Here is a 22,354-nt window from a genome sequence, read left to right on the forward strand (position 1 = left end):
TAATTCTCGTCTTGTAGCCTACATTACCCTTGTGGTTGTTCCAGGAAGTCAAAAAACCCACGTAAGTACACTTAATTGAAGCGAGGATCCCTTAAAAAACATAGAAGGTCCTCGGCAGGTCCCCGAAACCCATGTTGGAAACCACCGGCACAGATAAAAGAGCAGAGAGTTCAACAAGGCCATGCAGAAGAAGCACCACTGCAGGTTTTTTTTTTCTTCAATGGGACGCTGACAGCCTACTACTCCTCCTGTGAGTGTGACTCATTTAAGGGCGGCTTTAGGACCCGGGAGAGACGGCTGCCACAGAGGCATTGCAGACAGCGCGTTTGGGAGGTGTAGTGGAAGAAAGGCAAGAGAAACGGAGTAAATGAGAGCACTTTGTCCAGATTGTTGAAGGACCCGTCAACTTAAAACACCGCCGAAACAGCTCACTATAATGAGACGGACACATTGTTGAATTCCTGTCCAGGTAAATGTCCGCGTTTCCTTCGCATGGTTAACTACAAGAGTTCGACAGCTAGACAGGGTAGGTCCCCATTGTACTTACATGGGATGCGGTTATTCTCACCCAAGCTGCCCTGCTAGGCCCCATATCCTTTCTAGCGCTAGATGCAAACCTGAAATGAGGTACTTTCCTGACTTCACTTCGCCGTAAAAAGTTGTCTTATGACGAAAAAAAGTCGACGACTCATTAATTTCCTGTAGTGAAGTCTTAACGCTCGGGGTTTTTCCACAAACAGCAGTGCGTCTCTTTAAGATGTTAACCATTCATTTTTTTTTTTAAATATATTTTTTTTGACAATGACCACTTTTGAGACACAACCCTCGGGCCAAAATATCTGCAGTCACGTCGCTTCAAACGGTTCTCCTCTTTGCGGGAAAAAAGTTGTTTTGTTTTTTTGCGCTGTGCTTTATGGTCCTGGAGGGAAATGAAAACAAATGAGCTCAACAAGAGAGAGCAGCTCATTCATTGTTGTGAACTACCACCGCGTTTGTTTACTTGTTTGAGTGAGGCACTTATTGCCATCTTATCTTTAGCCATTAGCTTTGCTGCCTGCCTGCCGAGAAGCTGCTGTGGCCACAAACAGTGCTGCTTTCCAAAAAAGAAAAAGTTATGAGTCTGTTGTGACTTGTTGCCACGCGTTTACTTTTTGGTCCACAATTTAGACACAGACGTCATAAGAAAAAGTCCCAACAGTGTAATTTAACGCCCCCAGTAATCAGTACAACGGGATAATGCCTGTGGATAAGTGTGTTTTGATAGGTTTCACTGGCCTCACTGCTAGCATCCCACCTACAGTAATGACAGTTGTGTAGGTCTGCACTCAATAGTTTTTTGTCATAAAGGTTTTTTTTATTATTATTATAGTATTCTTATCAAGTTTGAGAGATATCAAGGGCATACAAATCTGATGGCGCTTTCAAATTTCAAAAGGATTCTTGCAGGATGCAAGGCTTGCAATCATGTTTAAAACTTATTTTGCTAATAATATGTCTGTCTCCTTCTCCCAGGGTGCATGCATGTACTAAAAAGAGAACATTGTCCCCGGGTGTGTTGTACCCACCATGCCTTCAGTGTTAAAAAATGTTTTTATCGGTCATGAGACTACGTCTGTCCAGTGTGTGTGTACGCAAGGGGATTTGGCATGTGACCTGGGGAAGACGCAACAAGCTGGCGCAATGATGCAGCCAGTGACTGCTTGGCTCTCACTGTTCTGTTTAGAAAAAAACCACCCACCTCCCACCCAATCCCCTAAAGCAGCTCAGTTGACGCAAATCTGCTACCAGTTACATGCAGAATCTGAGGAATGTTGTTTGAAATTTTGTCCAAAACGGACAGACAGGGGCCTGGACGCATCACCAGAGTCTGGATGTACTGAGACTGAGAAAGAGATGGTTCTCGTACCGGTGTCCTGGACGTCACAATTCTCAATCTGTGTCACAAAAACTGAAAACCTGGAAAACAAATTACTTTTGTTTTCCTTTTGCTTTTCTGTGTTAACTTTCCTCTGTGTGTGTGTGTGTGTGTGTGTGTGTGTGTGTGTGTGTGTGTGTGTGTGTGTGAGAGATTTGAATAAATTAAGCATTGTGTTGCTTTTACAGCTTGTCTGAACAGCCTGAATATGATTACATTAACGTGAGTCATAAAGTGGTTGGTGTTCGTGTCATCGCAGGATTAAAGCGGCCACTCTGCTTGCCTTTCAAGGTTGCAGTCACTGCGGTTTTGTGTTCAGTTAAAGCTGCCCGCAATATTCTTATCAATAATGTTGTGCTTTCAGGGAACTTGAAAGAGGAAGTTGGTAGCGTAGATCACCGTACTACTGGCTCCACTGTGGCATTTGAGCTCAAACTAAAGTGTTGCTTTGGCGACTTGTTTTTCAGCAACAGGTTAGCGTGATGTCATTTCTTGTGTTTTTAAATACTTTCAGTGTAATGTTTTACTTTTGGAAACATAAACAATGTGGTAGTTTTTTCTGTTAACTGAGCAGAAACTGAAGCAAAAAAAATGGTATCTATGAATCTGTGATGAAGGAAGTAGCGTGGTGATGTCGACCTGATTTTTTTTTTTTTCTTCTCCCCCCTTGCTTCCTGCTATAAACACATGGGACTATCCTCTCTGGCTCAGTGACAAGCTCAGTGTGTGGCAACTTTTGCTGCATGACACTGATTTGCATTGAATGGGGTGGCCCCCGGCGTTGGAGCCAGAAAGATGAATGATTGAAAGCCGCCCTGACATCAGGGCAGGCAGGCAGGCGGTGGCCCAGAGGCCTGAGGACCATGTGACCCGCCGTCAGGGTACTGGGTTCATTCAGTGGCTGCTGGCTGCAGCGCTGGCAGCAGCCCAGCTTTTTACACACAGGCCGCAGTAGCAACAGGTCGCTCCCATTAAAACAGCAGCGCTCTGTTGTGGCTCCAGAGCCGGACTTGTGCATGTGTTGCTTTTTTGGCTGCGGCGTGTGTGCGCTCAAGTTTGTTTGTGAGGTGTATATAATGTGTGCGTGCCTGTGTCACAGAGTCCACACTAAGATGCCGATGGGATCCAACGGGTTTTGTGATCCTTACTTTGAATTGCACTCTGTGTGCTTTTTTTTTTTTTTTTTTTTTTTCTCTCTCAAATCCCTCTCCAGGATCCTTCCAACATCAGCTGTGTGACACAACCACCACAACCCCAAGTGCAATAAACAAAAACACTGAGCGAAAATAAACTTTGGCTTCATAAACTTACTTTTGCTCACTGATGGAGGGGAGCAGAGTGGCAGTAAAAGGTGTTGATTGCACACGCGCTGCCAGATGTATTCGAGCCTGAGGCTGTACTGATATGACTCGTTGTCTGTCAATAGTCACATTCACTTCCTGTTGTTGTCCCCACCAGTTAGCTGGATGAGGCCACTCAAACAGAGCTCTCTTTTGATGGCCTGGCTCTGATGGAGCAGCAGGGACATTGATTTCAGCCGATGGTCAGGGATCGCCTGGCGCAGTATGTGACATTTATGTGAACAAGCATTGCAATTGATCATCTTTTGGCTGCTTCCCTTTATTCAAAGCTATCTTTATATCACAAAGAAATACTGAATGAAGGAAAGGGTCAAGTGCTTTGGTTATGATAGCCTGCAGGTTTGAAGTCTAATGGTAGTCTTGACAGTTTTTGGATGACTGTTAGTACAGTTTTTACTGCCTTATTTGACTTCTGCTTTAACAAGTGAGCTATTGCAGCTACTACTGTAGTGTGATCTTTCTCCCAAATTTAGGTTTTTAGTTGGGTTTACTATCTGCCCTTTAGTCATACATTTTTCTTTATACCTTTACATGTGTTTACTATGTAACCAGGATAGTATTGTGGCCATTTCTGGTATTTTGAATTGTCCTAAGACCTAATAACACTTTGATAATTCTTCTGCTGGAGGCTATGCTTTTATTTGAAGGTGCTCAAGTGTGTGTGCATCTCTCAATCTTCACTACAGGGAGTGCAGAATTATTAGGCAAGTTGTATTTTTGAGGAATAATGTTATTATTGAACAACAACCATGTTCTCAATGAACCCAAAAAACTCATTAATATCAAAGCTGAATGTTTTTGGAAGTAGTTTTTAGTTTGTTTTTAGTTTGAGCTATTTTAGGGGGATAGCTGTGTGTGCAGGTGACTATTACTGTGCATAATTATTAGGCAACTTAACAAAAAACAAATATATACCCATTTCAATGATTTATTTTTACCAGTGAAACCAATATAACATCTCCACATTCACAAATATACATTTCTGACATTCAAAAACAAAAACAAATCAGCGACCAATATAGCCACCTTTCTTTGCAAGGACACTCAAAAGCCTGCCATCCATGGATTCTGTCAGTGTTTTGATCTGTTCACCATCAACATTGCGTGCAGCAGCAACCACAGCCTCCCAGACACTGTTCAGAGAGGTGTACTGTTTTCCCTCCTTGTAAATCTCACATTTGATGATGGACCACAGGTTCTCAATGGGGTTCAGATCAGGTGAACAAGGAGGCCATGTCATTAGTTTTTCTTCTTTTATACCCTTTCTTGCAGCCACGCTGTGGAGTACTTGGACGCGTGTGATGGAGCATTGTCCTGCATGAAAATCATGTTTTTCTTGAAGGATGCAGACTTCTTCCTGTACCACTGCTTGAAGAAGGTGTCTTCCAGAAACTGGCAGTAGGACTGGGAGTTGAGCTTGACTCCATCCTCAACCCGAAAAGGCCCCACAAGCTCATCTTTGATGATACCAGCCCAAACCAGTACTCCACCTCCACCTTGCTGGCGTCTGAGTGGGACTGGAGCTCTCTGCCCTTTACCAATCCAGCCACGGGCCCATCCATCTGGCCCATCAAGACTCACTCTCATTTCATCAGTCCATAAAACCTTAGAAAAACCAGTCTTGAGATATTTCTTGGCCCAGTCTTGACGTTTCAGCTTGTGTGTCTTGTTCAGTGGTGGTCGTCTTTCAGCCTTTCTTACCTTGGCCATGTCTCTGAGTATTGCACACCTTGTGCTTTTGGGCACTCCAGTGATGTTGCAGCTCTGAAATATGGCCAAACTGGTGGCAAGTGGCATCTTGGCAGCTGCACGCTTGACTTTTCTCAGTTCATGGGCAGTTATTTGGCACCTTGGTTTTTCCACACGCTTCTTGCGACCCTGTTGACTATTTTGAATGAAACGCTCGATTGTTCGATGATCACGCTTCAGAAGCTTTGCAATTTTGAGACTGCTGCATCCCTCTGCAAGATATCTCACTATTTTTGACTTTTCTGAGCCTGTCAAGTCCTTCTTTTGACCCATTTTGCCAAAGGAAAGGACGCTGCCTAATAATTATGCACACCTGATATAGGGTGTTGATGTCATTAGACCACACCCCTTCTCATTACAGAGATGCACATCACCGAATATGCTTAATTGGTAGTAGGCTTTCGAGCCTATACAGCTTGGAGTAAGACAACATGCATGAAGAGGATGATGTGGACAAAATACTCATTTGCCTGATAATTCTGCACTCCCTGTATAAGAAGCACACCTTGACCTCATAGTTTATTCACTTTGTTCTGTTGTCAAAACAGTCTCACCTGGAGGTCTGTTTAGGAGCAGCACTGTAACTGTTGAAGGGTTTTGACAACATCACATGACCGCCATCATCTGCCACCTTGCAACGGTACTCTTGTATAAAAAGAAAAAAATCACATAATCAATGTTATATTATCGTTTAGCAAATCTAGTTACCTAGGATTTACAAGGAAGCTTTTTACTAGGAATTTTTTATTTTATTTTATTTTTTTTAAATCTTGTAATATATTTGAATCTGAGCTGTTATATAGCGTGCGTTTGTTTGTTTGTTTGTTTGTTTGTTTTTAAGCAAAACAGTTCCGTGTTGGTTAATACCATCCAACCACATAGAAGTGTGCTTTAGCGCAAATCTCTTGCTAGAGCACGGCAGCGGGGTCTTTTTTTTTTTTTAAAAACAACTGTCAGTGTAAAGTCATTCTTACTCACAAGGAAATTACATTGATGTTAATATAAAGCATGTTAATTTAAAATCCAGTTAACCTAACACGCATGTCTTCAGACTGTGGGAGGAAGCTGGAGTGCATGCAAAATCTGCACAAAAAAGCCCCAGCCTGGATTCAACCCGATTGGGAACCTGTGCAGGTTGTACCCTGTTTTTCACCCTTTGACAGCAGTGATGGGCTCCAGCACCCCCACAACCATGAATTGGATCAGTAGGGCGAAAAAATAGGTGGAAGCATAAGGGAAGCAATAATTTTGAAATGCTGGGCCAACATTGAAACTAACAACTGGCAGATTGCATATGTGTGTTGGTAGGTCAGTCCAGTTTGATGTCTTAGTTGCAAACACAGAAGTTGTCACTATAAATGCATACTGTGAGGAGGGATTAAGTGTGTTTCAGTTCCTTGTCACACTATGTACTTGGAATATATTTATATCTTTTTAAAGAGTATAAATTCACAAACCATTTTCTGAAAATGGATCCCAGATATAAGGACTGGGATGGAGTAGAACAGGTAAACATCAGTCACTGCCTTTATTGAGTATCGTCCTATTTGCTGATTGACTCACAGCAATCAGTGAGGTGAATGACAATGATTGGCCCTTGCCACAGGGATCACCACAGTGGGCATCCCTGAATGTTTGGTTTGGTACAGTTACACCAGATGTCTTTCTTGACACAACTTCAAAAGGGATTTGTGTATCCCGTTGGCATCAAACCAGCGACCTTTAGCTTGTGAAGCGGGCGTATAAACATCTACACTATGGAGCCATTACGTTGGTGCGCCTCTACTTCTGTAGAGTCATTTTTGTTTTGGAGCTCTTGGTCCTGCAAAAAATAAATAATTAAAATTAATATGTTCCATATTTCTTAAGAACATGACTTTCAGATGCTGTCCATGTGCTGTATAGATGTTTTAGATCTGCCACATCTGCTGTTGTCCTTATTTTGCCTTTGAATCCAATACACCAGGCTGTCAAAAATGCCAACTGTGTAAGTTAGTAGACTCATCAGTATTACAGCTCTATCATTAAGTCACAGAAGGATCTGGCACATAATTACAATTGTTACTCAGAGGTGAGTAAGGTAGTCTCATTTAACCTCATGTTCTTTCAGCTGCAGCCCTGCTGTGTTTAACAGTTTGACCTTGTCAGTGTAAGGCTTGGGTGCCCTTTCTTGAGATCATATGACTATATTAAGGCTCAGAGAACAATAAAATTATTTGAAATTACTTTCAGTGAACTGGGGAAAAAAACAAGAAATAAAGCTGCTTCCCAGAATTTATATTTCTTATTGACGCTCGTAAGGGAAACGCAAACACTTTAGTCGGTCTTTATCAAATTTAGACCCTGCTCACAGAGGCTCAAGGGATCTTCCAGGAAAGGTGACTCTTATTTTTCCAGAGAATTTGATTGTTCCGTAGCTGGTGATTTTCTACATGTAATGTCAAACAGTCAAACATAACCTGCTGTGGAGCAGGTTAGGTCTGCACCATGTGTTACCATGGGGAAGTGAGCCACCTTAGTAACAGTAAAAACCCTGGGTTAAACCTGAAGTGACTACATTATGCCCGTAATCCTGCTTTGCAGCACAGGGCCTCTGGGCTAGTATGTGGCACACAAAAACATAAAACTTGACTAGACCTTTTCAAGATTTAAACTTTGATGCCATCCGTGCACGGAGTAGAAACCTAGTAATCTGTTCTTCTTGGTGAAACTGAGATTTAGAAAAATCATTAAACAGCTGTGCACAAAGTTTGAAAATCTATATGGATATCCTGTTTGAGAATTATTTGATATAATTATTTTCTCACTGCAGCTCTGTTCGTGAGTGGGGGGAACCTCCTGGTCTATCAAGAACGGCTGCCTCAATAGTGAACAGCATGGAATTTTCCAATACGGGAGACTTCATTTTGATTGCCAAAACCCACAGCTTTACAGATATTTGAACCTTGAAATATTGCAGGTTCCACTTGCACTGTACTTGTACCCTTCCCTCACCAACTGGGCCGTAAATCACGAGGCTCTTCTCGGTTCTCTTGCCTCCCCTCGGCCCCGTTGACCTGACGGTTAATAATCAGACAAGTGGAAAAAATTGTTCACCTTAACAATGGGCTAATTTTTACTTTTCTTTAACTAATAGGTAACCACCATCGAGAAGACGGCTATAAACTCCAGGACCCCGTCTCCAGGCTCCTGCGCAGGGTTGAGTGAAGGAAACTTTGGACTGAGAGTCGTCTCTCCCTGAGAGAAACCTGGATCCTCCATCCTGGCCACCAACATGACCAATGTGGTGATCGTCAAGGAGGGATGGCTGCACAAAAGAGGTAAATTTGTGCCATTAAGTGCTATATTATTTTTCTTTTGTTTATTTTTTGATAACTGGATTAACATTTAAACAACTAACATTTGATGTGTGCTAGGGCTGCCACGATTTGTCGACTAGTCACGATTACGTCGACTATCAAAATCGTCGACGACTGATTTAATAGTCGACGTGTCGTTTGAAGCTTTGTAAGATCACAAAAGACGCAGGAATAATAGCAGGATTTAAGAGTGTAATAACGGACTGAAACAGAAGATGGCAGCACTGCATGTACAAGGATTCCAGCTGCCGTTAAACCCCGAAGAAGAAGAAGTAGCTGTGTCCCAGAATTCATAGCGCGGCCCAGCTCAGTTTCCAACAATGGCGGCAGCTAGTTAGTTTTAATATTACTCTTATTATTCTTTCTGGGTCACAAAATAAACGTTTAACATATTTTCAGGCGAGAATGTAGCTGTGTAAACCTCAAATATCTGCTCAGTTTATCAGGACACCACATATTTTCAAAAGCGCTCCGACGTTTTCGGAGACATCTGTTACCCACTAGCTCGATAGCTAGCCGGGCGCTAGGTCACTAGCACCGTGAGGACAACGGACTCCCGGCAAATTGTTTTCAAACCCACCGCCGTCTTTCGCGACTCAGGTTAAATATATATGAGTCACTTAGATAACTTAAAATGTTATTGTTTGGCGCTTTTTTTTTTATTTTTTTATTTTTTTTATAGTATTTTATTTGTTCCTGAGTAAATCAGTTTGTCTGAGATTAAAGTTATAGTTTTTACACAGCTGAATAAACGTCAAGCAGACAGCTGATTATCAGAAGTGTGAGATGCTGGAGAATATACCCCGGTGTCCTGTTATATTTTAGATAGCAAGGAGTTTATTAAACTTTACCGAAACAATCTGCAAATTTCATTAAAATTGAATAAACTATCTTGTCTTTATTTTTAGTTAGCACCTTAAAAGCTTAAAGCTGTAAGCTAATGATAGTTATATAAGCTGTAGTTTTACGTCCAGTGGATGATGATCTGATTAGTCGACTAATCGCAAAAATAATCGGTGACTAGTCAACTATCAAAATAATCGTTTGTGGCAGCCCTAATGTGTGCTGAGGTTTTTGTCCGCGAGGTGTCTGGTTGTCATGACCTTGTAACAAACCTAACTGTGCAACACACATTATGTAAAGACCCTAGAATATGTCAAAGATTTCAAACGCTCTTGTTGATACATGTCAGAAAACAAATTGGTTCATGCGTACAGTTTATGTAACACTAGGACTGTACTTAAAAAAACGGATTCGTTATACAAATTGCCTCAACTTCTTGGGGGATGCAGCAAATCTTTATTTTTTCATTTTATTTTTTTCTACCCTCTAAATGTTGCAGAAATGATGAACAACAACAATATAGACTATTTGCCAAGTGGTTGATTAATTTGTAAAGGCATTTAAAATGAAGTAGTATGCCAGATGTAATATAAGGAGGCATCCAGTTGCAGAATCCCCAACGGGCCCCATGGAGCTGCTCTGACAGTGCTGTGTGGCGTGGCATGGCTCACTGTCGGGCGTGAGTCCTGTTGTTTGGACGAAAAGGCATTCCTCACATACCTGCTGGCTTTGAGCAGCTTTATGTGCGCATACTAACTCTGCCTTCTCCTGTGGCTGCCTCACAGAGCCCACTTCACCACTGCCTGCACCACCAGGGGCAAAATAGGATAAGAAACCACTGAAATCTCCTGGGCCCAGAAATAAAAGGAACTGGCCTTTTTCTGGAAGAGAGAGCGCCAAGACTTGCAATTATTGGCTAAGGTGATGGGAGTATGTCACTATAAGAGTTCCTGCATTGTGTTAGCACAAGTCTTGAAAATGGGGACTGTGGGCTAACACAATGCAGGTTTCCGGTTTAGTTTGATGGGCAGCTCAACATACCCCATATGATGCAATCATGCCCCTCTGGTCTTCTGTTTAATGTAATGGCAGCGTGTTAGTTACATTAGGATTTCATTTGCAGAAAGTAATAAAGTTCAAGTCTTGAAAGTTTAGGATTAGCTGGTAGTAAAATAAAGTCTGCAGAAGTAAATTGTGCTGCTTTTTTGTCTTGGTCTGTTTAGGGAAAAAAACAGAACCTGCTTTCTTTAGAGAGAACCTCTTCCCTGGTATAAGGGAATAATATGTTTGCCCTGTTGAGACTGTGTGTAAATTTGTACACGCTCTGAAATATGTTTGTTTGCCCATTAAAATCTGGCACACATCCATCTTTCCACACCTTCACAAGTACAGATAAGAGTGAAACATAACAGGCGGCCTGTGTGAAGTATAAGAATAGTAAAATAGTGACCGGAAAGAAAACGGGGTGGGTGTGTGTGTGTGTGTGTGTGTGTGTGCACATGTGCACTGTTGTGGCGCTGAGCTTCCATCTATACTCCCCCCATTTGTGACATGAACACTAAACAAACAACCCTTCAGAAATAGTGAGTTGGCATGCTGTCGTAGCCCAGCAGCTGTGCCCTGTGAAATGTCACCGAGCCTCTGTTTTGATTGGAGGGCATCCGCCTGCCTCCTTGACAGGAAGGCTTTTAGTGTCGCATCACTGTCATGCAATCTTTGCCCCAGAGCCAGTGCACAGAAGGTGAACCTGCAAGTAGCCCTGTCTTTCTGTCGATCACCTCGGTCAGCCAGGCAGTCTGTGCTCGACAAACCTCTTCCCATCTTCCCGCACCTTGAGTGCAGCTTGTGTGGTGGCGCCACCCAAGTGACTCAAATCTCCGTGTGGGCGTTATAATAAATGGCTTGTACCACCTTTGAGTGTGTTCACCATGCTCATTACTCCCATGTGTGCTTTCAAAACACCAATTTGATGTTTTACAACAGATTGACCTTCATATTTCCATCAACACTTGTTTTTCTTTCGTGTTTGTGTCTGTTTCATGGACCTGGTCTTGCACTGCAGTACTCTCTTACAAAAGCAGGTACAGTTTGAGTAGCCTCCTCTTCTAGCAGTGCCCATTTATTGGCTCCACATGATGATTGAATTTCACGGTGGGCCAGTTGCAGGCGCAAAGCAAAGCAGCTCTTTGATTCCTTTCTGATTAGTCATCTTCAGCATGCACGTGCAGACTGAGTCAAGACGCCTGAGAGAAAGTAAAGCAAGCGATTGTGCCTCTGTACCTTGTAACCCCCCCACCCTCAGTAGAGCTAATCTGTCATTAAAGCTCCAGATTCTTAGCCTTGGATTGATCTGTACAGTTGTTCCAGACAGGCTGCACTCTGTGAAATGATCTAAATCTGAAGGACACACCTTCATAGTTTCTTCTTAAGCCTTGTGCTGCAGTAATGCGTCTGGATTGTGGACACCATTGGGAGATGTTGATGGGCTTGTTATCTGTTTTTGAATGTGAGACAAAGAGTGGGATGGAGTGTGTGTGTGTTTAGATATGCAAATGCGAGTGGTTTAATATACAGAGTGAAGCATATTTATTTTGACATTACCCTTTGCCCTTATGCACAGACCACATAGCAAGTACAGGCCTGCACAAACACTGTAACTTTGTCGTTACTATCATAACCAGTTGTTATGTGTCCCCAAATGGTACTTCCTTTTTAGATCCTTCATGGAGTGCACCCACACACTTTGAATGTGCCTACGGCCTCTAGTGGCCACAGAGGCCAAACAGCATGTTATTTCTCTTTGCAAGTGTTTTTCCAAAGTTTCCATCAAAGCCAGAGCATCATCTGACATCAAAGAGGCAGATTGTGGGTTCCCTAGTTTCCAGGGAAGCGCTGTGGCCAAAAACCCAGTCAAGCTCAACAGAACAGCGCTTGCTTGTCCTCCCTTCTTCCCTGGCTCTTGTTTGTTTGACTCATTTGCTCCCTGACAAGTATAAAGAGCCGGCCCCCTCGTTAGGCTAACGAAGGCCACAACAACTGTTGGATTTGGGTAGCACGCTCAGCTGGCTCCAACCTGTGAGAGGAGGGGTGGAGTGGGGGAAGGAGGGGAAAGCAGAGAGCACAGCAGTAGAGATGGTGAGGAAGGGGGGGGACAGAAGTTGAGCAGCGTCTTTGTGATGTTCCCAGAACATTGCTCAGTGACCCAGTCGGCCCGAGGAGAGCTGGTTGATGTTGTGTGCGACGTGCCACAGAGACTCTCGTGGTTTGGTTTGGACCTCGTCAGCTGATTGGCCCTTTTGCTGGTCATGTGGCTGAAGGACACCCATGAGCTGCTCGTCCATGCAAGACCTTGTTGGTGGTCTGGGGGTGGGGTGTTACAAAACACTAGACACAGTAACTGTAGATTTTTATTTTTTTACTTTTTTTTTCCCCCCTCCATTCTTTTGAATGTTTGTACCTTCTGCATCTGGTGAACAGGCCTGCAACAATTCAGCTAGTATTTCCCACATTTCTATTAGTTTGTTCTGTAAGATCTAAGTAAGGGAATGCAGTGTTTCCTGCAAAGCTCGATGCTCTTCAAGGGAGCAGACCCACCTGATTAAGAATGTCTCATGATACTGCATTGCTGACTGTCTCAGGATTTAAGGCCTTTGAGTCACGGCCAAATCTGCTGCTGGCCTTGCCTGGTCTACCTTCATTATGGGTGTCAAGGATTGCATACTGCTACAAATACACAATCACATAAACGTACGTACATACTGCAACAGTGTGGGGAATAGTTGTGCAAATTTGCTGATATATTGTGAAGATTAAATATAAAAAAAAAAAGATAAACAGAACCAAAACTTGTGATGCTGCATTAATAACTCCTTTACAAATATGCTGTGTTTTACCAGCTTGGTTCTGTTGACGGTGTTATTATTAGTACATCGTGCGCTGTTCAGCCATAATCTTATATGCCAAGTAATGGCCTCGGGGGGTTCTGTGGCTCAGGCTTGTTGAACACACAGTTTTTTAGGATCTAAAGTTTCACTGGGGAATAACTCTGTAATGAGATATTGACTTCACCTGTCAACAGCTGACAAGTACATACTATTATATAGCACTTTGCAACTCTACTTAGCACTTAACACTTTTTGCTACGAGCCTTATTCACACATTCCTGCAGCACTTTATTCTATTCCTTTAAGCGCTTTCGATGAGGCGCAGTCACACCCCAATGCAAGCATCCGGAGCAATTTGGAGCTCAGTATTTTGCCTGAGGACACCTCAGATTGTGGACTGGAGGAGCTGGGGATCAAACCGCTGACCTTCCAATTAGCAGACAACCTGCTCTACCTCCTGAGCCACAGCTGACCCTCTCTGTGGGTAATTCAGTAGTTTGACTGAAACTAATGGTGTATACCCTTTCTTGCTAACTATTTTCCAATAAGTTTACAATAGTCAGCCTGAACTTTGTGAGGGGAAACGCCCAAATGAACAGCAGTAGTGAAAGTTGAAGTGGCAGACAGATTTGAGTGGATCCCCTGTAGGCAGGGTCCAGCAGCAGAGGGTGTCACACCAGGAAGCCATTGCTCTGGCCGGGTGTCTGGCCGTCAGCGTGGACCCCCTGCTCTGGGTAATGGGAAGCAGTCTTCCTGCTAAATGTGGTGGAGAGAAGTAAATTACTGGGGTGCAGCTGTCGGCAGGCAGGCTGGCTAGAATGGTGGGGGGGACCAGGAGGCTGAGGGAGGTGGCACCTCCACCATTCGCCCCCTCTCGCAGCAAGCCCGCTGTGTGCTTACTTTGCTGTGCAGAGTCCGCCTGCTCGCCACAACTGTGGTACTCAGCAGTGATCTCAGCCTCTGTTGCTGTGTACCCTTTCTGTCTGTCATTTCCTCAGTCCTCATCTCTCTCTTTCTGCTTGTTCTCCTTCATTCTTACTCGCACACTTTTTCTTGTCTTTTATGGTCCCCCTTTCTCCCTTGCCCTCACAAGCTCATCCCCTTTTTAGTCCTCCCCCACTTCCAGCGCACGTTTCTCACTCTGTCGCTAGGATAATGACCCAGCTGACAACTCAGACCCATGGCGGAAGCGGCTATGGACCGGCGAAAAGCTCAAAGTCTTTGACATCAATCAAATCACTGGCACCTCTCTTCAGTTTAGGGTGGGTTAGAGAGACAGTGAAACGAAAGGGATGCTTGGCCGCCTGGGGACTCAGATATGTGGCGTCCATGATATTGACATTTTCTCTTACTGAGCATATTTCATATTTATATTTATTTACAGAACATTTTAACAAGTAGTGCCCCTGAAAAATGTCAACAGCTGGAGTGTACCTGTCTAAATGGAGCGGGGGGGATGTAGAGCGTAATCGTTGCTTGTTTAAGGGTGCTAAATTTTACTGGTCATTGAGAGTTCATTGGCACTAATATGTTCTAAATAATGTGTGTTTATTTGTTTGCCATGCAGTAACCCAGTTAACTAATCCATGGACTGCTTGTTTACCCAGGGAGAGGGTGCAAATCTCAGCCCAGTGTGGCAGGGGGGAACTTCCCACAGTGTCTCTATGGTAATCAGCAGGTGTCACTCACCACAGAGAAGAAGTGAGGGCTTTCTTACGAGCGTGAGAAAGCGGGGCAGCCTCCATCGCACCCCCTTGCTTTTTTTTTTTTTTTTTTTCTTTTTAGGGTAGCAGTAGCAACCCTAGTGACGGGGGGGGGGGAAGGGAGAAGGGGAAGAGACGGAGGGCTAGATTTGGGGTTGGGGTGGCCCTTCAACGGAACCTGTCGATGCTGCTGCCAAAGCCCCAGCAATGGTGCACCTCCCACCCCTCCTGCACCCCCCCCCAAATCCAGCTGCATGGAGAGAATGAGGCCAACAAAAGGGAGTATGGGCTGGGGGGGTCAAGAAGGCATAAAGAGTAGGAAAGAAAAGGAGTCCGTACTCCAGGATAGTTTAAGATGCCATGTGAACCCGGTGCTGCCTTATACGGTCGCAGTCGGGCAAATATGTAGATGGGTGTTCGGTCAGCATGAGAAGCTCAGCTTAGAGCAGGGCGTCTTGGGGGTGGAGTTTGTGGTTGCTGGGCTCAGTGTTGACCCTTGCATCAGGGAGCCCCCACTCTTTTAGAGCAGGCAGTCCGTGCCTCATTGAGATGCAGGGCACAGGGCGGCAGGCCGCAGCTGCAGCCTACAGGCAGAACCCGGCAGAAAAGGGCCGAAGGGATGGCGGGGGCGGCTGAGGAAAAACCAACAAAAGGCGAAGCCCCCCTACCCCCTCCTCCCACGCTTTGGAGTTCTAATTCCCTAATCCTCAACCTCCGCCTACCCCCACCTCCTCCTCCTCATCCGATTCTCACCACTCAAACTCACACACACGCACAGTTCATGCAGTTACACTGGCTCCCTTCCTCTCATCCCCAAGCCATGAATGGCCAGACGGGGACAAAACCCAACAGCAGCCCTCTCAGGAAGTCCAACCACTGGGTGTGAGCACTGAGGCACATTTTGTCTGACCCTCTTTTGGTTCCTCTCACTCTGTGTGAGATCATTTACCCACTTGCATTGTTAATTAGTGTGCATGTGTGGGTCATCTAGTGGCTTGTGACAAAGGTGTTCTTTTCTTTTTAAAGTTACTGTCTTGGAAATGTTATTTAAAAACCTTACAAATAGAACGAGCTGGGATACAGCTGTTAGTTTGGGAGATTGTGGCTTCTTTTTCTTCTCCTTTCGTTTGTAATTTAAAAAGACTGATGAATACTACATGATGTGTCTTATTAGCCAACAAACTATAGCAGCTGGGTTCTCAACATTCCTGTTGCTGTCACGTAGAGACGGAGAGTGCAGGATGCTCCTCTGAACCAGCCACTAACCTCATTCACCCGCCCTCTTCCTTTTATTTAATGAATCTTCAATAAGCTTGTCTGACTAACCCTTAGTGTTAGGGCCTCTTAAGCCAAGTTGACTTTCACATGGCTTTACTGTCCAAAGAAAGGATTAACGTGAAATAAAGAGTCATTTCTTGCAAGTCGACGTGAAGTGTCATTAAGTTGAGAAAATTTGAAATGTATAATGTTAAAACTTCCTGATCATTTCAGTATCTAGATTAAAGTGATTCCCTCCTCAGGAGTTGTTGTTGTTGTACCTTTTTTCTTGTAATTCGGTAAAAGCAAAGATGCTCCAGCTGCTGTGCCAAACCCGTTCTTTCCTCCTGTACCGTGCTTGAGGTGTAGAGGGGCGTGGCTGTGGCATGCTGAAGCTGTCCGCACACAGGGCCATGCAGCAGTTGGCAAATAAAGATGAATTCTGTTTTGTTTGGCAGCGGTTCTCCGTTCATTATTTTCCACTTTGCCCAGCGCGCATCCCAGCCCTCAGCAGCTGCTTGTCATGTAAAGACACTCTATCAGGCCCTGACAGCTCCTCCCCTGCACACACAGGCGCATGGCTCATGCACACTTCACTTGCGTTCACACCCCCCACCCCCCACTCACACTCCTACATATGTGGGGAACATATGTAGTGATCTGTCTCACTACCACGCCGTTCAGCACAACTCCTCACACACTGCTTTCTCATCCCCTCCAGTACTCTCATCGCTCATCTTTTGTCAAATCAGTCTTCCCATTCTTCTGTCCTTCCCCTAATTTGGTTGAGACGAGCCACATGTCGGCTGTCATGCTTTTATTAGAAAAGCTTACTGGGACTGTTAATGCAGTGGATTTCCTCAGAGCAAAGTGTGTGTTTGCGCGTGCATGCATGCATGTGTGCCTGTGTGTCAACCAGACACTTGAAGCAGGTTTTATCTTATCTAGGTTGTGGTCAGTCTGTCTGTTGGCCACTTTCCTGTTTTGGAGAACATGTTGACATCAAAAGGTTTTAGTTTACTGGAACACTGTGATGATGAAGTGAGTTAAAAGCAGAAGGCTCTCCTGTGTTGTTCTGAGGCCTATTGTCCTTTGTCAGCAGTCTGCGCTTTTTCTCCGTGTACACAGGATGTATTTGGGGTCTAGTATGCAAAGCACTGGATTTAAGTAGTGCAGAAGAATTTTTTTTTTTTCCCTCTCTGCATCTGCATAACAGTCCCTGTGTAGAATTACCATATAAATGTATCCATGTTTACTCTAAACGGTAACTGTATATTTGACAATACAATTTAAAAAAAGGGGAAAAAACCCAGCATTAGTTTTCACTTTCTCACTCTGTCAGTTCTTAAGAAAAGCCGCTCTGTGGAAAGTACAAATGAATAAAACCAAAAGGGGAAATGTGTGTCAATAGGAAGCTGACAAGGGTCATCTTGGTTGTTTATGCTCAGAGTGCAGACTGCAAGTGCAACCCCTTCACTCCCCCCCGCCCGCTCTCAATGCGGCGGAGACGCCCGCTCGCAGACAACCGGATATAGCCATTTCCACAGTTGTCATGTGATCGAGCTTGTGGTCACAGACGAGGAAGTTGCAGTGTCCTCCTGTCTAGAAGGAGCATGCACTAGTTGAGGGATGTGCAATGCAGATGTGGGGTTGCTTAACCTTTGCAGAGGTGGCATCAAAGATGAGTGCCCCTGCAGAAAAGACTTTAACTTTCCAGTTACAGTAGACTGCGTTATTACAGTGGGTTAGACCTTATTTACCTTTTTGTGTGGAACAAGTCCCTCTTAATATCACAATTGCCATTGTCAGAATGGGGATAATGGTGACTAAGGATGCTTAGCTGGCTGTGTCTTCCACACCAGTGTGTCAGATTTTCCCCCAGTACATGCCATGTCATGCCTCGCCGTGCTGCTGCGTCACGTATGACCACCCATGCAACTACTAGTGTGTGCCATGCGTCAGTGGATCTGGCAAGAAAGCCTTTCAAACTGACTGTTTGTTGTAATCTGTTGCACACAAATACCTTTCAGTGCCTACAAGGCGCCATGCATACACAAATGTATTTACAGACAAGCACAATCATGTGTACACACAAACACCTGTTTCTGCCCATCAGGATCTGAATCTACGTAAGAACATTACACAGTCTGGAAATGATTTGCCTGCGTTCCCGCTGCCAAACGAAAACTTCTAAACTGAAACTTTAGGCCCTGCTGGCGAGACAAGTATATACGTTGAGCCTTCATCACGTGTCGCGGTGTCGGGTAGGGGACTCATTATGCTGCCTCTGCATTGTGCACATACTGTCCTCAGTGTTGGTTGGCATGGGTTTATAGTTGGGAGATATGGGTCAGCCAAAACCTGACCACAGAGTGGAGCACCAGCTGGGGCCCAGCAGATAAAAACAAGGACCAGTATGAAGGGCTCAGGAGACTTTCTGGCTGCAGATTTGTCCAAATTATGTATTGAACAGGCTCTCCAGCCAACTCGCAGCTGACACTTAATGACTATGTGTACTCTTAAATGCCACGTCTTTTGTGCTTTTATTATTTAGATTTTATGCTAAACAAGTCTCTAAGCTCCATTGTGCTGAAGTAAGGAAGTCTGGTGCTCTTAAAGGCTTGTGATAAATAACCCTACGGACGTGGAGTCCCAGGAGATCAGCGTGTATTTGGATGATTGATTGTTAAAGTTGATTGGTGTGGTTTGTATTTGGAAAAATCTTATCACTGCAGTTGTGTGTAAAGCGGTCACGAGGGAGCTGCAGCAAACTGTATTCTGCTTATTTCACTTGGGGCAGCACATCTAGTATAAGCGGATTTGTCGAAAAGCTGTGAGGGCGGCAGTCTGACGCCTGTCAAAGTTGAGCTAATTTCTAAATGAGCTTTATTTGGTGTGAAAACACTTACTCTGCAGCAAATGAGATGAAGAATCTCCCCTTGCACAATAAAGAAAAATGTAATAACATATTAAACATCTGCTCTGGATTGAAGACTAATGTCTTCTGTTGTGCCAAGTGACAGCTGTTTCCTTTTGTATGGTGATTGGTGCCACCACACCAGCAGTGAATCAGGTGTTTTTTGTTTCGTTTGGGTTTTTGTTTGTTTTTGTTTTTTTTTTAAAGTTTTGATTCAGGTTTAACAAACCGAGAACTGTAACACAAACATCTGCATCATCGTACTGCAATTTCATTTTCCTGTACAGTCTATCCCAAATGGAGCTAATAAAACATGCTAGTCTATAACTTCCAACGAGCACTCTTTTTCATTCTTCTGATCCAAAAAATCTTAGACGGTTAATCTGAAAGCGAAGCAAATACAGAATGCATTAAGATCCCGTCGGTATCAACATTTATAGCGCTTAATGAATAAAAATGATTTGAAACGTGCAAAGAAGCAATGGGAGAAACTCCCTTCAGCTGTGAAGAGTTCCACAACTTATTGTGATAGGAAAACAAATTATTTTTAAACTGCTTTGTCTGATTATCTTAGTGCAAACTGCTAAGTACATGTTATGTTAGGGAAATCCATTTATGTTTGTTGTGTGCAGAAGAGGAAAATATCAGCCAGTCTATTAGCTTTTTAAATTCCAATTCCATAAATGCCGAATATTGGTATCGACTGAGTTCTAGCTAAAACCTACATTTTCATTTTTCTTTTCTATTGATGGGCAGGTTGCAATTCCTGCACAGTGGCAGTAACAAATCTGATTATATAGAAGTCTAAAGAAAGTTACCGTTAGCTCACGCTCTCATCCTGATGACTTTAATGTCTCGATCGCTGCTCTAAAGTCCTATTAAATAAAAAGCATACAATGTCCCTCAGCAGCCAGAACTCCCAGCTCATGGCTTCTATAATCTGCATTATATTATTATCATAGTGGCTCCGTCCAGCTTTATGTATGCAGGCTATGAAGGGCATCCCGTGTCATCGCTTTATGTGGGGAGGGGAAAAAATGTAGACGAGAAGCAGGAAGGGCAAGTTGATGATTTTGACAGATTACAAGTGACAAATCTTGAAAAATGACACTCAACCAGTTTTAATAATTCATGTGATTTCTTTAAATATTTTAGTACAATGTGCACTAAATAGAGTAGATATTACAAGCTGATGTTTGCTCTGCACTGTCTAATCTGCTATCAGTTTCATTACTCAGAAGTGTGTATGTGTGAATAACAGAAGCTCATAGGACAGATCTTTTACTTCTTACACACACACACGTGCGCACGCCGCGCTTCTGTGTTGGAGGAAATGGGGCAATTAAGGACAGCTTGGTATGGCACTGCATGGGGTTAATATGCGGCTCCGTAATTAAAAATAAATTACAGTTTTCCTGTATAAATATTCAAGTTCCACTCCGCTGTGTGCCACTGCCTTGTTATGGTATGTAAGCTATTTTTTATTTATTTATTCCCCCCCCATCTTCACCGTCTGCACAACATCTGGCGCAACATTTCCTGAAGCATCACCGGAATAAATGGAGTTTCGTCTGCCTAAGAGAGATTCATTTGTGTGATGCCAGTGTGTCTAAGTGAATGGGATGGACATGCTTGGCTTGAGTTTAAGGCTGTTGTCTAGAAAACCGAGGAGTGTGGAAAGTTTTGTATGAAAATCAAATTGAAGCGTTGGCATCCACCGTTACAGAGTTAAGAACTGTAGGAAATGTTAAGCTGGACTGCAGATTAAAATGTTTTAAAGTGAAGTTAAAAATTCTACTTGTTAAAGATGTATGCAAATACAGTTTTAAGTTGCTTAAATGAAAGGCAGTTTTTGCTGAAAGTGTAAGAAGCCTGAGGATATTTGCTTACGTGATTTACAGAATTTTAATTGTATGATTAAAATGATACTGGTGCTTTACCCGTACGTTAGATTTTTACCGTGCCTGCTGTGCTGTTGGAAGAATGACACGATCAACTAACTGTCACAATTCAGAGAGGGCAAGTGAATCCTGCACGCTCTCAAACAAGAATATTTCCAATGGGAAGAGTGTGTTTGAAGCTTACATTCCTCCATTGTGTGCTATAAGTGAGAAAAGGCCACTTGAAACCATGTCCCATTCCTCATTCTCCTCGTATTCGTTTGATTTCTTGTGTAAAAATGGCTACAGTGGAATTTGGGTGGGTGGGAAATCTAGTCTCCTTCCTGGTGAAATTAGTCGACTTAGATCCTCAAACTCGGGACAAGTTGGGACAAGGTTTTTTGTTTTGTTTGAATATCCTGTGACTATCTACATTGGAAATGACTGTTGAAAAAGAGGATGTACCACGTGGAGGGAAGGAGTCCTGACTCCTGCTTTAAAAACAGCACTTTTGAGTCTCGCTAAAAGAAGGCCCTAGTGCTTTCAGTGCTAATTTAATAATGCGTTATACCGCTGACAACTAATATGAAAAGAAATCACTAAAATGTTATGTTGCATTCACAATGTCAGTGTTTATTCCTCAGCTTTCGAGGCTGTAAAAGCAAGTAAGGTTTGAACAGACAACACCGGAGGGGGGGAAGAAAAAGGAGTTGGTCACATGCTGTTTAATTTTACCTCCTTTTCAATCTTTTTCTCTTATCAGGAGAATACATCAAGACCTGGAGGCCAAGGTATTTTCTCCTGAAGAGTGATGGTACGTTCATTGGCTACAAAGAGCGACCGCAAGATGTTGACCAGCTGGAAACCCCCTTAAATAACTTCTCTGTAGCACGTGAGTATCTGCTTCAGAGAAACCACCACATTTTTTCCCTTGTTTCTTGGCAGCTTGTTTTCACCCCTATTTTGTTTGCTGCTCTTCTTAACTTGCATGCATGATTTAAAAAAACAAAAAAAAGTTTTTTATACTTCTTCGCACTGAAAAGAAGTTAATAACAGTTTGACAGTGTATAAGGAAAAATGTGGAAGACCTTTTTGAACAAGTAACCCCTCCGTTTACTCATCTGGCAGCTTTCTAAATGACTTTGAATAGAAAGAGAAATTGCTGTGTTGTCATCTTAATAGAACGGCGGCGCGGTTTTCAGTAGGAGGACCGCTCCGAGCAAAGAGAGCTCCGCCACTGAACGTGCACGCAAGATGTTTTGACTCCTTACATTAATGCATCAGATGGCAGCTCTCTTCTCTCTGTGCAGTCCCCAAAACTTTGTTTGCATTGTGACAGATAATAACAAAAAAATGCCCAGAGCAGCTCGACTCACTCGATCTTCACATCAGAGAAAGTTGCTGCGATAAGCTGTGCAGATGACTGAACACAGCAATTAGACGGCATACTGTTTGTTTAACAAAATGTTTCCTCTCCGACACTCTT

The 22,354-nt window shown here is 43.5% G+C and overlaps 1 protein-coding gene across 4 annotated transcripts in view; it reads left to right on the top strand.

Annotated features, from left to right (window-relative positions):
* The first annotated feature begins 229 nt into the window (after nt 1-229).
* akt1 (AKT serine/threonine kinase 1) overlaps nt 230-22,354 on the top strand; it is a 33,373-nt gene continuing 11,248 nt past the window's right edge. Inside the window, exons 1-3 of one of the 4 annotated variants that reach the window (XM_085256302.1) lie at nt 230-250; nt 8,162-8,345; nt 21,632-21,760. In XM_085256302.1, coding sequence (XP_085112428.1) covers nt 8,300-8,345; nt 21,632-21,760 — 175 coding nt within the window. In that variant the 5' untranslated portion in view covers nt 230-250; nt 8,162-8,299. The other 3 variants (XM_085256299.1, XM_085256301.1, XM_085256300.1) reach the window with 3 other exon arrangements.

Source organism: Mchenga conophoros, linkage group LG19, assembly GCF_057382185.1.
Source record: "Mchenga conophoros isolate Kocher_MC1m ecotype Shallow Benthic linkage group LG19, M_conophoros_male_GT1.1, whole genome shotgun sequence".
NCBI classification, from domain to species: domain Eukaryota; kingdom Metazoa; phylum Chordata; class Actinopteri; order Cichliformes; family Cichlidae; genus Mchenga; species Mchenga conophoros.